The sequence below is a fragment of the Centrocercus urophasianus genome, unplaced genomic scaffold (assembly GCF_019232065.1).
Source record: "Centrocercus urophasianus isolate 14NV4802_14NV808 unplaced genomic scaffold, USGS_Curo_1.0 seq_11, whole genome shotgun sequence".
Classification (NCBI taxonomy): domain Eukaryota; kingdom Metazoa; phylum Chordata; class Aves; order Galliformes; family Phasianidae; genus Centrocercus; species Centrocercus urophasianus.
The window spans coordinates 58713155-58731679 of NW_024884253.1; the positions used below are offsets into that span (position 1 = coordinate 58713155).

General features: G+C 36.2%; 1 protein-coding gene across 1 annotated transcript in view; it reads right to left on the reverse strand.

Moving 5' to 3' along the window:
- The window catches only part of GABBR2 (gamma-aminobutyric acid type B receptor subunit 2), a 445157-nt gene that overhangs the window by 145531 nt on the left and 281101 nt on the right, over positions 1-18525 (reverse strand). The window contains exons 9-11 of the mRNA XM_042839905.1: positions 13104-13184; positions 10074-10224; positions 9492-9624 (exon numbers count right to left, since the gene is read on the reverse strand). Of these exons, the coding sequence (XP_042695839.1) occupies positions 9492-9624; positions 10074-10224; positions 13104-13184 (365 nt within the window). The remainder of the gene's footprint in view (positions 1-9491; positions 9625-10073; positions 10225-13103; positions 13185-18525) is intronic.

The following is an 18525-nucleotide window of genomic DNA, read 5'->3' on the forward strand; positions in this document are numbered from 1 at the left end:
TCACAGAGAATGACAGATTCTAACCCTAAACTACCTACACGTGTAAGATATATCTATCTAAACATTTTCATTATGTCTTGTTTCCTAAGGAAAACTGAAAGATTTTTACTAGAAAAAGACAAGATTAGTTTTTTTAAAGATTAAAATGACTTGTTTTTTAAATAAAGTCAGATTGGTCAGGGAGGACAGATCACAGTTTTAATGCAATGCCTCTCCCACCTCTAGCACCTGTGTGTCCTTGTTTTCTGACTTGGCTTCAGCTAAGCCAGGGACTTTCAGAATTGCAGCAAGATCTGCACAGCCCCCTCTAATCCCCTGAAATATTCTCTTTTCATTACCCTGTAGATGTGGCTGAAAACTTTTCTGCCCTGATCAGACTTTTCTTTCCCAAAGAGGGACCAGAGACCAGAGTATAGCAGGTGGAAGATAAATCGAGAGGCACAACAGTGAGCTGAAAGCCTACAACTGAACCTGGGCACCTGAAATACCATCAGAGGAGGGAATCATTTCCTTCTTCCTCTGGAGATTAGACCTGGGCTGTCTATCACAACAGAGCACTGCACAAATGGGAACGAAGAAGTAAAAATAAAATGTACTGTACACTGCAGATGGAAAAACTGAGGGAGAAGCGATGGCTATAGGAAGGCAAACCTAGACAATGGGAAAACAAAAGCTGTGTTTTGGCCGTGTTAATCATGCATCTCAGGCCACTAGAAATGTCTTTTGATTTAAAAAATCTGATTTGTTGAAACCAGGACATGTGAAAAAAGGATATATATCTTTATATGCTTGGATGAATTAGAAGCATATTTTGCCTTTGAAAAATTTCAAATCTGACTCCTGAAGAGTTTGAGATTGTTAGGACATGCATATAGATGACAAAGTAGGGATTGAAGTAAGATGCAGATCTTGGTGTCTAAGATAAATATTAGAAATAATGTAATTGTTTCACTGCTAAGTACATGCCATCAAGTGTTTGCCTTTCCGGAGATGTTCAGTACTTTCGTTTTTGTATTCAAAAGCTGTTTGTTTTTCTCCCCTCAAATTTTCTGTAGTATAAAAATTCTGTTTTTTTAGTAAACAGTGGTGATTGGATATCAGGGTGAACAAGACAGAAAAGGTAGGGACTCATTAAAAAGTAAATGGGAGAATCATAAGATGACTACAGTTCCTTAAAACAAATAAATAAGTAAATAAGTAAATGCATAGGGTCAGTATTTGTGAATTAGTGAAAGTGTAGACAGAAGAGGTACCTTGAGTCTTGGCAAAGAGGAATATATGTGAAAGGACACTCAAAACTATTGTCTGAAGAGGGAATGCACCACACCAGAGTAGCTGTTACAGTACTGTGCTTATTAGAAAACTTTAGGTTTACTTGTAGAGGACCGTTTAGATATTTGTTTATGTATGTGTGGTCATTGCGGTTTTTCAGTTGCATAGCTGCTATTGATCCTGAACATACAGCTCACTGATTACTGGTTAATCATGGCATTACCAAAATCAGTAAACCAACCCCAATTAGATCCAAGCCATATGAGTTTTGCCATCCATTGACATTCTTAAATACAGCAGTAAAACAGAAATCTAAAACAAAAAACAAAAAAACAAAAAAAAAAAAAGAAAAAAGAAAAAAAAAAGGAACAGATATTTAGGCTGGCAACACATTATTATTATTATTATTATTATTATTTTAATTTACTTAAATATTTTTTCAACTCTTCACTCATTATTCATCATCATACATTATGCTAATAACTTCACTGAAGCCACAATCAGATCAGCGTCAACAGATTTCAAAAACACATTTCATACCAACATATTCATATTAGCCAGTTACATCTTTTTTTAACTTCACGTGTACTGAGCTGTGACAATCATACTCAGCATTCAGTGTTTTTGCTGCTATTAATAAGTATTCGTTTCTTTTGTGTGCAGTTTAGTGATATATTTGGAAAACAGATACATGGTATTTTCATGTTTCTAAGGTGATTCTGATTTGTTCTTGCTAAAAGAATTCCTCTTGGGAATAGCAATAAATTCAGTTATGCTCATAATATGTTTCCAAGTGGGTATTCAGAAAAAAAAAAAAGATATTTATATCATGTTCAGTTCAAAAAAGTTTTTTGTTTTCCTGATCTGAATTATGCAAATTAGAATAATACAACTATTGGCTATACTGGAAGCATTCTGACTTAAAGGTATCAGGAAATTTACTAAAATGAGATCACTGTTGCTAAGAATGAGGTGGTTAATTTCAGAATAAAATACATTTTTAAATCCGAAGAAAGTGATCTTGAATTTGTCTGCTATAATTCATTAATGATCTATTTTTGAAAACACTACACATACACTCACGATTAGAACTTGTGCTTTTTATAAATTACTTGATAGAAACTCTTAAGGCACATTTCCAGTGGTAGCTAAAGAAGCTAGAAATCATTTCCTTAGTGGACAACATATTTGACCACCACTGACGCCATCTCACCAAGGAAACAAACAGTTCTGGTTAGTTTTCCAGTCTGTGGCTTGGGATAAATATGATGTTTATCTAAAACAACAAAAAATCTGCCTTTGTCAAACACTACTGTTTAAACTACTTTTATAGGTTTAATTAAAGAATCATTGCATTTATGAGCAGTGGTTTATATCTTGGAAGACTGTGAACTACAGCAACTTATTTCAATTTCCCTTTGCAACTAAAAACCTTCATTCTACTCTTAAGATGTTAAATACTTTTGATTTTAAGTATTATTCCATAAGCACCGATAGCTTAACATGCTGATTTAAGTTGCTTCCCTTTGAATCGTATTTCCTCTCAACCTTGAGCTGTCGCTGAATAGCCTATGTTCTGAGTGCAACTATTTGATATCTTCACAGAAATCAATCTGCACCTTTCCCACCGTCTTGCTGTGTGAATGGTGAAGTGGTTATTGTTTATATATCTAAGCAAAAATTTATTTATGTTTTTACCATTCATTACCAGCAAAATAACCCATACAGTTGTGAACAATGAATCAGTAAAGGGCAGTTGGGTAGTAGTGAAAACTTCTGAAGCATCCTGAACAAAAAATAATGCTACGTGCTTTGCAAATGTTGTTAAAAAGAAATAAAAGTATCTCTTTCTTTATACACTCTAAGAGCAAAGCACAGAAGCAAAAATACTATTTTAGGTAATGGCAAAAATCTGGGTTAAGAGTGATGTTTGAATTTAGATTAAATTGTTTAAATAAAATTACAATTTCTATTGAATTTATAGAATAAGGACACCTTGGAAAATTGACTGAATTGATGAAATGTAGAAGTTTCATAATTAAAGAAGTATCACTTTTTTTCCATACTGGACAACCAGGATACATAAATTCAGAACAACATACAGTCATGAAATGAAGAATGACAGTGAAGTTGCTGAGCTCACAAAAGCAGCAAGAATTTCAAATGCATTTGATCAAGAATTTAACTCCACTGTTAAGCTGAAGGAAAACTAAAATAAAAACTGAACATGCTATATCTTTCTTTTTGTGTTGCAGCTTCATATTTACTATACCAATCTACTTGCCAGTACTAAGCAAATAAGAAGAGTAAAGAATCAGAACTATTAATAATAATTTTTTAAAATATCAGCAATAATTTCAAAACTTTTTTGCATAAACAATTACAAACATCACCACTCCAGATGCTTTATATATTTTTTATTACATTATTTGAATATGGGACAGTGAAACAATTTAGTTCTTTAACAACTTCTTCAGTTTGCAAAATTTTAGCTTGTACTCCTGCAGAGGAATCATTCAGATTTTTGAATGTATTGTTCTTATTATCTCAAGATCATAATTTTAATGATTTCTTTCAAATAAAAGCCTTATACATATTTTTTTTTTCATAAGACTTGACATTCCCAATGCCCTCCAGTTTCAATCTGATTGATTTTGGCAATAATTAGCCAGTTTTGCACATGCGTCCCACTGGAAACTGCAGTAACAACAGGTCCTGCTGCAGCTGAGTACTGGTGCTGAGCAGACTGGTAGCATTTTCATATTAGATTTAGGCACTTTAAAGTGACAAACATGAGAACAAGTCACACTGTGGGTTTAGTTTCAGAGAGCACAATTATCTTTAAGTAGGCAACTCTGTTGATTTCTGTGGACTATTCATAGGCTTAAAATTAAGCACCTTCTATTGCTGGCAGACTGGAGACATGAGGGATAATAATGATGAACAAAAGTGTGACATCTCAACAAGTTTTCCCTGGGGCTTGATCCTGCTTCTATTAGCAACGGCAAAATTCACAGTATGAGTGAAGGCAGGCCCCAGCAAATGGGTTCATTGAGTTGATTTTTATACTTCTCTCTTTTATCTCAAACATTTTATGACATGTTTGCTCTTTTAACTCATTCTTTAGAATTTGTGTGGCACCAGCACAATTTTACAAGTAAGTGACAATAACATTAGAGAACTGAATCCTGCTGTTTCCACATAAATTAAGTGTAGTGGCTGTTCACATGCTGTGAGATCTCCTGTAGTGATTTCTTAATATATTTCATACTATTTTTGAGAATTATCCAAGGGTAGTGTAAAAGATATTATAATTGCCCGTGATTCTATGACAGGTCTTTAAAATCTGTTATTGTCCCACTGAAAGAGAGGTAAAATGTTCTAAAAATATTACCTTAATAAATTGCTTGCAAGGTTGTTGTGTATTTGCTTCAACATATGAAATAATTTTCTTTCAAGGATTTATTCAGCTTTGTAACTTTTCCCTCTACATTTTTTTCCCCAAGAAAATGTCGTTTACTAAAATAGAAGCTGATCAGGCTCATGTCAAACTCAGTAACAGAACTGCCTTTGAATTTAATAGGAGTGAGATCAGTTGCAGATTGAACCACAGTTAGGACAATTATAGAATCGATTATACAGAAAAGGGAGATTAAAATTAACAGCTAGACAATTAAGAAGGAAATAAACTAAAGAATACATGCAAAATGAAGAAAGGCCAGTCTAAAGTACAAAAAAAGGCTATGATTTCCAAAGACAAAGAAATGGATTAGGTGTCCAAATCCATTTTGCAGTACAGCATGAATTGAATGTCTATTGTATTTTTTTTCTAACCAACTTTAAACAATTTGAGGAAAATAATTAGGCAAGTATTAAGTCCAAAAGAAGGGATGGGAGAACCAAAGAACTTATAGCAATGTCTGAAGAGTATGAAGGGTAGGAATAAAGAGTATAATCCAAACCGTTCTATAATTCTATGATTCTATTATCACTTGCTAACTGAATACATTTTATAAAAAATAATATGTATTAACAACTACTTCATGCATCTACTTGAAAGAGATCTATAACAAAGAAGAGGTGACTGTGCTTCTCCCATGGGTCAGAGAATCACAGAATGATGGGGTTAGGAGGGACCTCTGGTTCTATCTGGTCCAATCCCCTGCTCAGACATGGTCATCTAGAACAGAGCATCCATCATCTTTTGAAGATCTCCAAGGAAGAGACTCCACCACTTCCCTGGGCAATCTGTGCCAGTGCTCTGTCACTTGCAAAGTACAGAAATGCTTCTTGATGTTCAGAGAGAAACCCTCGTGTTCAAATTTTGCCCACTGCCTTTCAGTGTAGTAGTCTTTCAGCCCACATTAGGTTGAACTTGCAAAGACATTAGTAGTCTTAAAAGTAAGCATGAAATCCTCAGTAGAATGTATTACAGAAGTCTAAATATTATTATCATGTTTAATATTCTATTTTAAGTAGCTCTATTTCATACATCTGCTTCAACTCTATTCATAGGATATGCCACTGGCATTGCTAATTTTGAGTCTCTCTCTTCCATTAATGAATGCTTTAAATTATTTTCCACTTGCTTGCATTTTTCCAGTTGGCATCACTCTTGTTTCACACCCTTACTTCAAGCTTCTCTTTTTCTATGACACCATGGTAATTCTGAGATTAAAACAAAGACAGATCATCCTCCTTTTCTCTCCCTACCTCATGTCTAAAGCAATTTATAGTTCAGATACGTACAAATTTAAATAACGTATTGCTTTTCTTCTTGTCTGTACAACCAATTATATTTCTATTAAGTAATACATGATGTAACTGCCACATACTGCACTGACCACTTTCTTGAAATATTTTATTTTAAATAGTTTTAATTCCATGCAATTGAAATCTTAAATTTGACATCTGATCTGCAATTCAGACATGGAACTAAATAATACTATGTTTGGTATTATAAACTCCTATTATAAGTACACAAATTACTATGTATTTTGATATACCCGATTACTTTTCCATAGAAAATGGAACATAGTATCAATATAAAAATGTGTTATTTTGAAAGGAATTACCCACACAAGTACATAGTCCACAATACAGAATTAAAAGACTTATAACAGCCCTATTCATCAAATTATTTGACCACATGATTAAAGTGTTTTGCTGACTCTCAAAACATTTAATACTTGGTTCTGGTTTATAGAACTCCTCCTTCAAAAGTGGTACAATTTATGGTACAATTTACTAAAGAAATCCTTTCAAATTTTCAGGTGTTACTGGTATAATCTTATATTGTGCTTCAGTGTCCTTGGAATAATATAGAATAAAACATAGATTCAGTTATATTTAAGGTGCTTCTATTAGAGTTATCAGAAAGTTATCAAAAATGACACTAATATAGGATGATCTCTATGTTTACTATATCTATATACTATCTCTAAGAAAACACTTATCATATACATACAGCTACTCTGCAGAGACCTAATAATTTAATGATTTTTGAAATACGGAGGAAGAATAAGGTGATTACTTAGCTTAGAGAGAATAGCGTTAATGATAGTGTTTTAGATTTGCATGTACTTACAATGGCTGAATCAAAATTTTGATTTCCCTACAGAAGAAACAAAAATCTGCCTCTTTCAACGTGGTTCTTCTTTGCGCCTAAGTTGTTCCATTTGTACCCACATATTTTTGGCTCAACAGCTTTTTATGATCATTTTCCGTTCTAGTTGGTTCTTTTAAAGACTAAATAACAGTTTTTCATAAAATGTGAATTTTATATCGATCTCTAATATGGTTAGAATGTGTATTAAAAATCATGCCTTGCCAGGGAAGTGAATGATCAAGAGATATTTGTACTGGTCTAATCCTATAAAAGTACCTCAAAGTACTCTTTATGAAACCAGTAAGCTTGCTGCCCATATGGAGAGATGGAGGTTCATTACATGTTGCCAAGTGAACGCTCTGTACTCAGTACTCAGTGGGAGTTTTTTGGGAGAAAGGAGAGACAGAAGAGTTACAGAACAGAAAAGTGAGTTTGTCTACCATATTTATGAATTCACCAGCATTAATTCAGTGTTTCCTAGATACTGGGAAAGCATTTTGCCATGTTGAATGGAGGCCATGGAAAGATTGCTTGTAGAAAGAAAATTGTTCATTGAAAGCTATCAATTACCAGCTATTCCACTGAAAAAAAGATTATAACAGGAGGAGAAAAATTTTGAAATAACTGTTTTAATGAGCAGGAGGTTGGAAAAGTATCCTGATAACTTGATTCTAGAGGTTTTTTTGCATCTGTGATTCTTATACTAATCACTGACAGAGCTGGGATTCATAAGATAAATCAAAATCCACGTACACGAAAGCATAATCAGGAATGATTCCATAATGAACTGAAAAACAGGAAAGCCAAGACTGAGGTGAAATCCCATATTTTCAGCTCTGTTTACATAAGATATCCATTTAAGGTATATGATAATATTTCCTAATCAAAATTTGGCTTTGAGAATGCAGTATTCTGCTCTATCTCCTTTCTTGTGGATCCATTAGGTAAAGCTGATCCAAAGTTATTTAAGAGTCTGTACAGATCTCCTCTAGAAGAGACTTTGGTTCTGTTAATCATCTTCTACAATAAATAAAAATGTCTTTAATTAAGATAAGGTGACATATTCAAATTTACATTCATTATTTTTAAAATGAAGATAAGTGAGACAGAACAAAGCAACCCTCATTTAAATTTTGTTGCTTTTAGAGTGTGAGAGTACTGGTTACACTTTGAGAAGAAAATCAGAGATAAAATCAGCTAGCTGAAACATTCTGGTTCATAGGATTTTGGAAATGTTTGCTCATTTTTCTGTGATTAGACTAAGCTGTTTCACATTTAAAGTAGGGTTTTAAATTTAGTTTTACATAGCTAATTCTGGATGGAAACCTGTTCCCTGGAACAGCTCTGTTCCGATCGGTACCTCTGATTCCTACTTTCCTTCCTTCTGCTCTGTAAAGCTTGGCTTCTTCAAGAGGAGGACAGTGAACAGCCTACTCATGCAATGGTCTACAGCCTAGCAATGAGGCCTTAAAGTCTGAATGTAAGCGCTACACAGCTAAATAGACAACTACAATCTGAACTCCTTGATACTAGATTTTTCTGCAAAGGAAGATGAAAAAAGAATGGGAATTGATATCAATAACTGGCTTCTAAACGAACACTTCTGATCCTTTAGAAGATGGTTCACACACACACACACACACACAAAAAAAAAGATTTCAGTGGAAATGCTGAGTCACGGCGTAGAACAGTGAGTGAGCACCTAGTGGGAAGGCAGGACCAACCCAGGGGAGCTCATCTGCATGCAATGCACCTGAATGACTGGAAGGGGGTGCAGGCAGGATCCACCCTTTCCCAGACCTCATTTAAAGGTTTGCAGTGGAGGTGTGGGATCCTTTTGGAGATCCCTGCCTACGTAAGGCCATCCAAAGGTAAGCAGCTTTTTTTCCTTTATTTTTGTCTCCATAGCTGCTGCATTTGTGTTTGTCCCCATTTGCTGCAGCCAAAGACTTTGTTGCCTGCTATTACCGCTGTACTTCCCATCACATTACAGCATTACAAAGATAATCCCTGGATAACAAATGAGTGCTGGTACCTTCCACTTTGTATTCGTCCCTATAGATACTGAGCTTGGGAGAGATGAACAGGATTTTCCTTTCAAAGACTTTGAGGAAACTTTTTCTATTCTGTATACAGAGAATTTGTGCTCTAGTTGCAGGACTGTTAGGCTTGTGTGAATTTCAAGTCTAGCTTGGAAATAGCAGTAGAAGCCTTTGAAAATTCAGAAAAGTACTGAGTAGAAATGTTTCAAGCAGCTGTCATGAAGTATGAATATGGAATCTATAAGGAAAACATAGTAGCTTTGAAGATTTTTATTCTAATTTCATAGGCACAGCATTTAATGCAAAAACTACGCATGTAATTTCAAAACAAGAAGATACATTGACATTTTCAGTCTGAGGTAAGTTCCTAATGCATATGAAACTTTCACAAATAATAATACAGCTTTATGAATGTGTCAGAATTTGGCCTCAGAAAATATTCCTGGAAAGAACTAAGAGAATCAGTTATTAAAAGGAATAAAGCATCCAAATACTGACCTCTTCCACTTACAAATCTAGTAAAGCTTTCTGCCAGACAATCTTAAATTCAAATACATGGAATTACTTACTGTGCAGAGTGTTTCAAATGTCTTTTCAGAGACAAAGGATCCATCAAGACCAAAAAGAAAAATAGATGCATAAGAAAGCATTCCTCCAAGGATAATAAGGTTGTTCATGTAGGGACTGGACATCTTTATTAATCTATGGACAAAAGATGATAGTGCATTAAAGAGATGATTCTTTTAGAGCAATAAAGAAGAACTCTTTGTAACCTTCTTATAAACCTTCCTGTAGAACTATAAGCATGCACATTTGCTTTTTTATAAACTCTACCACTGTTTCAGGTTTTTGAATATTTAGTGAAAAGTGTATCCTCTTTTACCAATGGGTTAATTAGACAGAGTAATGTTAACAGCACACAGTCAAACATAACTTCTAAAAAATCAGAGTTTATGAACCTATAAAAAAGTTGTTCTAGCAGGCATTTGTTTCAGTATGTGTGTATATAACAGTAATTCTAACTAAATAATTCTAAATTATAACTCTTCTGCAGTTTAGATATTTTCCTTAACAAATATTAATGGCAAACTCCACAAACTTGGCGTTCAAATATAGAATAAGTTGAGACTGAAGTAACATGAATGCCTTACTTCTGATTTCTGTTTTTGATGTTAAAGAACAGGAAAGCACTGGCCATTATCATTCCCAGGATTGTGAGGGCTGAAAGGATGCTGTAGAGTGGTAGAGAGATCTTCCGTAGCTCCTCCTGTATAATTGTTTTGTCCTTTGGAGGTTCAAGTCCTAGAATTACAAGAAGGAAAAAAAGGCTAGAGTTCAATCAAACATAGAATTTCTGTTAGAAAATATCCCTCTCCTCAATACGCTATGTAGATATAGCATATTTAGCAAATGTAAACCACATTCCTAACTGATGAAAATACTGACTTTGATAGACATGTTAGTCAGGTTGATTGACAAGAAGGTTGGTATTTCTGGAGCAGATTAACATGATCTTTGGGAAAAAAAAACAAAACCCGAACAAACAACAAAACTCAAATGCGGAACCTTGTAAAATATATGCCTATTTTCATTTTAAAATGTAAATAACACTGAACTAACTGTAAAGATTGCTAGGAGGTTATGCTTTTCTGAAGTAAGTGACAGAAATGTGAGTGGAAAACAAAGTACATTTTTTCTCAGCATACTTTCATTACAAACGGGGCAAATTCGAATGGCCATTCCAGAAACCCACCATACCTGCAATCAGTGCAGAGAAATCTATAACAGACATAGGGCTGTGGGAAGCTGAAGCACAGGAGCAGGCAATTCCTAAATGTCAGAAGTCAAGCAGGCAGGGTGAGAAGTTCAATTTGGTTGAGCAGGGATCTTCTAGAACTATGTGAAAAAAGAAAGTGTATGGCTACTGGAAGTGAGGTTGGGTGACATGGGAAGACTACAGAGATGCTCTTTGCCACTTCAGGGAGAACATTGATGTGGCCAGTACTTTGCGAGACAGCAATAAGGGCATTTTTACATATGTTAACAGTAAAAGGAGGACCAGAGACAATATTGGTCCATTACTTGACGAGAATGGTCACCTCCAAAATAGGGATGGTCCTAGATATGTATATGGAATGGGTGACAAGAGGCTGGAGAGCAGCCCCATGGATAGGGGGCTTCTGGTTGATGGCAAGTTGATCCTGAGTCAATAGTGTGCTCTGGTAGCCAAGAGTCAACCATACTCTGAAGTGCCAGAACTGCCAGCTCTGTGAAAGAAAGGATTCCAACTTTGCTTTGCACTGTGCAGCCTCACCTTGAGCACCAGGTGCAGATTTGAGTACCACAATACAAGAAGAACATAAAACTATTAGAGAACGTCAAAAGGAGGGCAACAAAGATGATGATGGGTTTGGAGGGGAAAACATATGAGAAGCAGCTGACATCCCTGGGTTGGTTCAGTCCAGAGCAGAGGAAGCTGAGAGGAGGACTCATGGCAGCTGCAGCTCCTCACAGGGAGCAGAGGGACAGCACTGACACGTGGTGGCTGGTGAGGAGTGATCTTCCCCAGGAGTCTGCCTCGGGACTGGTGCTCTTTAACGTCTTTATCAGTGATGTACATGTTGATATTGAGTGCACTCTTTGCACATTTGCAGACAGCACTAAGCTGAGTGGTGCAGCTGATAGGACAAAAAGAAGGGATGCCATCCATAGAGACCTGGGCCTGCTTTTTAAGCTTGTCCATGTGAACCTAATGAAGTTCAATGATGCAAAGTACAAGGAAGGTGTTGCACTTGGGTTGGGGCAATTCCAGATATGTGGAATAACTCATTGAGAGCAGCCCTTTGAAGAAGGACTTGTAGGTTCTGGTGGATGAAAAGCTGGATGTGAGCCAGCAGTATAAGGCTTGCAGCCTGTAAGGCCAACAGTACTCTGGACCATTTCAAAAGAGTAGTGAACAGCAGGACAAGGAAGGTGATTGTCATCTTCTCTGCCTTCATGCATCTCCACCTGGAGTCAACACAAGAAATATGTGGAGCCTTTGGAGTGGGTCCAGTGGAGGGTCACGAAGATGATCAGAGGACTGGCACACCTCTCTTACAAAGAAAGGATGAGAAAGATGGGTTTGTTCAGCCTAGAGAGGAGAAGACCTCATTGTTTCCCTCTAGTACTTAAAGGGAGCTTATAATCAGAAGGGAGGCCTAATAGTGGTAGGACATAGTGGAAGGATTTTAAACTAATAGAGGGTAAATTTAGATTAGAAGTTCAGAGGCAATTTTTCACTCAAAGGGCAGTGAGGTTCTGGCACAGGATGCTCAGAGAAGCTGTGAGTTCCCCATCCCTAGAAGTGCTGAAGGACAGGTTGAACGGGGCCCTGGACACCCTGATCTGGTGGGTGTCAGCTCTGCCCACAGCAGGGTTTTGGAATTAGGTGACATTTAAGGTCCCTTCAAACCTAAGCCATTCTGTTTAAGGAATCCTTGTGGGTTCAATCCAAATCAGGATATTCTATGATTTTGTGATTCCAAGCCATATGCCTGATTGAGAGTCAGCTACTGCTAATGAAAGTCATCTTCTGCTGAGAGTGTAGAGGAAGTCCACATGTTAATAGAAGCAGACTGGGGACTGGAAAGAAGATGACTAGGAGATATGGCAACACAAGCCACATCCTTTTTAAGGGCCTTGGGAGTACTACTGGGCTGAGCACTCTCTTTAGCCCTATTTCTTAAATACCAACTTAAATAAAGCTAGCATTAGTATTTTGAAACTATATTTTCTAACTGTCTAGTAAACCCCTCCCAAAAAAAACCAGTGACTTCCTTCTCATTTGCAAGTAAAGTAGATGAGTAACTTCTGGGAGGAGAGGAACTGGGAGAGTGGGAGATGAGGAAGAAATTAAAACATTATTGGTTGGTAGAGATGAAATGGATGACGCATCTGTAGCTTGTTGAAATAATAAAAGATATACACATATCAGTTTCCCATTATTTGAATGGAAAGTATCAATACAGTAAAACTAGCAATTTTTTTTGTTAGATTTCTCCTGCTTTTAAGAACAGCTTATTTCCTTTTCTCTGTATACAGTTTCATAGGGTTTTTAATACCAAACAGCTCCAACAGATCTCTAGACAGCAAGCTATGTCCATGTCACTCTTGTACTTCTTCCGAGTTTCCCATCTTACCTTGGAACCTGATGCTGTTGTTGATTATTTCCAGAGTGTCAGCTACAGCATTGTACTCTCCCACCTTCACTTCCTTTCTTTCTGCAGAGAAACAAACAAGAGCGATTGTTTATGGCAGCTCACATGTTCTCAATTATTTAACTGATTTTGCCTTCTTTTTGACAATGTGTCAAAACGAAGAGAAATATGCTTGAAGTGCATGAATTATTAAAGCAGAATGCCAGTCAGCTAACATCATTAAAAGAAATATTTCTGATTCATTTTGAAGAAATGCAACGGATTTTTAAGAACTTATTTACATAATCAGGAAATTGTTGTTACTGGGCATAGACATCTTCAGCTATAAGATCACATGCTTACTTACTGGCTCATGCTGAGTGGGACACTTAGTTGAGAGATCAGATACAGCGAAATCACATGTTCCGCTCTCATTTGAACAGCCACCTTATCTTGCTTTAGTGAGGCATTTCCCAGGGAAGTTACAGGCTCCAGCCTGTATGGAGTAGCCTGGCTAGTTAATAGGTAACTGGGAATCTAATCTCTTACTCTGACTGGGAATTAGCAACTCATTAGTACAATGACTGAAAAACATACTGCATTATTTAATCAAACTCAAATTGCAATTGAGCTAAAATGTTTACTGTTACTTTCATGTGCATTTTATGATTAATTATCATATATTTGATTTTCTTGTACCTAGTGTAGATATAGCAACTTAATATGTTCAGATACTGCCTTAGCTACTGTTGCAGGTAAACATTAGTCCCAGCCTTTTGATGACATCTGGCACCAATTAATTTCTGCTATTTTTGTCAGTTTTTTTAGTACTATAGAGAAGGACAGAAACTTACTAAATTGTCAATTTTACACAGAAAACATTGAAATTTTGGTGTGAAACAAAAAAAAAAAAAAAAAAAAAAAAAAAAAAAAAAGCAAACAACAGGCACATTGGTTACAGTGTTCTTTGAGCTGGCTCAGTGCAGCCAAAAATTTTCCTTTGGGCCTCTATCTCTGGGCGTGCACAGCCCTATTTGCATGTAAATTTTGAGCTATGACCCTATTTGTGACACTGATTCTGGGAGCTGATGATCATGAACTGGGTGCCCAATTTGAAAAGACTGTATTTTACCCAACAGATCCATATTAACCTTTCCTCCTTTCTCACTCAAAGCAATTCTGCACTCTTCATCTCTGCTGAATGGAGCAGCTAGCTCCATTTCAGCAAAATCTGCTGGCTGATTAATGTTAGTCTGAAAGCTCACAGGAAGCAAAAGTTTTCCTTATATAAACTGTATTACCTATTGTTAAAATTGTTTATGCACAATTGTACACTGGGTTGCAAATTCAGCAGAGAAACACAGGCATTTGCTATACTCCCATAAATTAGAGATTGCAGTTCTGGAAACTGATACACCTTTCACATGAGCATTGGACATTCTTAGAGAGGTCCTAAGACTAGTTTGACATAAAAGCGCAATCTCCTGGTTTTCAGCAGCAGTTTCCAAAGGCCTGCCCATAAAAACAACTTATTTTGCATGTAGAATTATGTAGACAGTTAAGAACAGTTGGTGCTTCCTGACACAGCCTGAAAATTCTTTGGGAGACACACATATATAAATCTTTGTTAGTCTCAAAGAATGTTACCTGCACAGCTGTCATCTGAATACAAAAATGGTTACAGCTAAAACCTGAACAAATTCACTATTGTCTTTATTAGTAGCCTTTTGTCTTTATTAAAGTTACAATCTATGTGTCTAAAACTTAAAAAAAAAAAACCAAAATAAAAAGTTAGAAATTAGAAAGACAAACCTCAGACTGTGTACCTATATCAATTTGCACATTTGATGCCAGACAGTCCACATCATCTACTTACACCAGATGAAGAGGACATGCACCTTAGTGCCAATCTAGCCACAACCTTACAGCAACAGACTAATGAAGAGTGAGAAGAGTAATTGTTCCACATCTATTTTTATATGAGGCAGTTACTGGGATTTGTTTATATGAAGGATGCACGTAATAAGTAGGGAAAAATACACGAATGACAGCCTAAACATATGCTCACTGATTAAGGTACTGAAAGGGAGAATTCTGTGATATGACCTACAATGCCACTGCTTTTCAACGTTTATAAATTCTTACACAGCTTCCTTCACAAGTAAAAACAACACGGAGGATATGCCTATGATGGTAAGTGTAATCTAGTATAACAACTTAAAGTAGGCCGAAACTTGTTAGATTAGTTTGCAGGAGCTAGCCCTAATAAGAATGGAGATCAGTAGAGATATCTGGAGAAGTGAATTTCCATTGTGTATAAAGCCGGAGATGAAGAGTCTTTGGGATTTATATAACCAAGAGTGTAAAAAGTACAGAGTGCTTAGTACTGAGGAAACACATTAACAGTGATGGAATAAGGGAAAAGGACCGTTCATATAGTGTACATTGAGGTTTACTGAGGTCAAGAGATGCCATGAAGATTCTTGATATCTTAAGTATTTGCATTCAGTGGAAGGTAGTCTATAAGGAAAATAAACTCCTGTTTTCATTGGCAGGAAAGATGAAGTCGTCATATTGTGATATGTTTACAGGAGTGCTGGTGTAGAAAACACATCTACAGCTGCTGAGTTTTCAGTCCCCAAACACCAAAAACTGTCCAGTGAGAAAGTCTCTTCCAAATCTTAAAGGAAGTAGAGAGTCAGCAGTATGTCTTGCAGCTCTTTTGTGTAGGCCAATACAGATAAGGATGGAACTGCAGGCTCCGCTTCTCTCTATGCCATTCCATCAGGTTTCCTTTAGAAATTCTGAATGATTCAAGTCAGTATGCTGATCTTATGCTTAAGCTCTTCTGTATCAAAATTTATGTGTTCAACAACAAGACAAGGAGAAGTGGAACTCCTTCAAATAAATACACCAAGTGCTTTTACACAATATCCAGAATACAACGTGTACTTATTCTTCAGTATTTACATTATTTTAAACTTGTTTCTCTTCCATACTCAAAATAAAGAGACCATATTGAATCTCTCCTGCTCAGAATAAAATAGGAAACAAAAAATGAGAGAGAATATATTTTCTGAGATGTTTGTCAATGCTGCAATAGCAAATTCATTTTAGAATTTGAATCTGCAGCTGTTCTTTCACACAAGAACAGAAGAAAACATTAGCAACTAACCAACTCAGAGAAAACTTGCCCAGAAATATGTCACTGCAAACTACGTCTAGAAGAATTATTAGCAACTAATCCTTGCTGTTAAATAATTGTCACAGAATAGATTACATTTATTACCAACGTGAAAGCCTTTTGCCAACTAAGAATTGAACTACTCTTAAGAGTCAATTAGAATTCTTTCTTTGACATGTGTTATTACGGAATTTTATAGCCCACTTTAGGCAACTGTGGAAAAATTGACACACTACCACTTAATTAACTGGGCCACATTTCATAAAGGTAATACAACTGATATTTAATTACATAACAGATCATTAAACGTTCTTGTCTAATGAAAGCAAAAATATTCCTGTAATGGACATCAAGTGAACAAACTTATAAAAATGCACAAGAGTACTGTGATTGCCAATATGACTGATAACCACTTACATGGAGAATTTCTAGATGAGTCTATGTTTAATTGCAGTTCTTTCTTCTATATGTCATAATTTCCATTTCTGTTACACTTTCTTATGCATTTATTCACATGTTATGAAAATAGCTTTTAGAGAGAGGTATTTAAGGAGACAGAAAACATGAGGAATCTTTCTTAATTTCTTGCAATGCAAAAGAGGTGGGACAGATGTGCTTTCTTTGCTTTCTTCCATGGAGACAACAGTGGCTAACTCCTAACAATGTAGCGCTTGTATGTATCTATGCACCTTTCAGTATGGTGCTTATACTGAAATGGTACATATAACTCTTGTTGTGATGTAGTTAAATCAATATAAAAATGTTCACATCTATATAATCACCAGTATAATTTATGCCTACAATAATCACAGAATCACAGAATGGCCCGGGTTGGAAGGAACCTCAATGATCATGAATCTCCAAACCCCCTGCCAGAGGCAGGGCCACCAACCTCTCCATTTCCTCATTTAATACTAGACCAGGCTGCCCAGGGCCCCAGTCCAACCTCGCCTTGAACATCTCCAGGGATGGGGCATCCACAACCTCATTCACAGCCTGTTCCTGCACTTCTCAACTCTCATAAGAACTTCCCCCTGACATCTAACCTAAATCTTCCCTCTGTCAACTTAAAACCATTTCCCTTTGTCCTGTTGTTATTTGCCCTTTCAAAGAGTTGATTCTCCTCCTGTTTATCAGCTCCATTTACGTACTGAAAGGCTGCAATTGGGTCACCCCACATCCTTCTCTTCTCCAGGCTGAACATGCCCAGCTCCCTCAGCCTGTACCCAGCTCCCTCAGCCTGGGCACTCTGAAATAAAGCAGTTTCCTAGGGGGTTACAGAAGGATGTACATTGCTACTTGCATGATTTAATGAATTTTTGTCTAGTTGATCATGTAAAAAATGTGTATAGTCCAGCAGGATAAAGATGGACTTACAGGTCTGCCCTAGCATTACTGTTGGCTCCCAAACCTCGTCACTCTAAAAGGTAATTAAGGACCTCAAAGTCTAATTGACATTATTTGTACTTTCTTCCATTACTGCTGCATTTTATGAAGTGCATTTGCAGTTTGCAAATGCAAGTGTGTAAGTGATTAGCATTCACTTACCAACAACTAAAAGTTTTTAAAGTAAACTTAATAAATCAAATATCAAAACCTTTCCAGGTGGGAGTCACTGAGGTTTCTCCTTTAGAGGTCACTTAGGTTTTTCTCAACTTCAACAAAGCAATAAAGAAGTATTACCCGAAAGAATGCCTCTGTGTCGCTACTTTAAAAAGCTGTTTCCAAATTTCCCTCATTTGACCTTTTTGTCTAGTTTGTTTGTTTGTTTGTTTGTTTTTCTGAATTCTTGGGTTCCAGTTTATACATCATACAGAATGCTGTTAGAAAAACAGTATATATGCTATATGATAATTACTCTTCATTGCCATTTCTCAAGTCCTATCTTGCATTCATCTATAAAGCAAAACAGACAGAAAGGTTAAGCTAGCCAAAGGCCAAATTGTGTATGTCAGCCATAAAGCCAGGATAAAAGCTAAGAAGTCTTATCTGTGGGCTTATTTCACTACATTAGCATGGTATTTAGCCAACAGGAAACAAAAAGTATGCAAGCAAGCAAGTTCATAAAATGACATTAAGTGCTCTGAACTCATCAAAAATCTCATCCAGTTTTATAGCTCAAAAAGATTTTTCCATAAAAAGTTCAACCATCTGCATCCTAAATAGCTTATCAAAATTAAATTTGCTCATTATTTCTAACTTTTGTTTTCATCTTCCGTATTGTATATTTGCTGCCTGTTT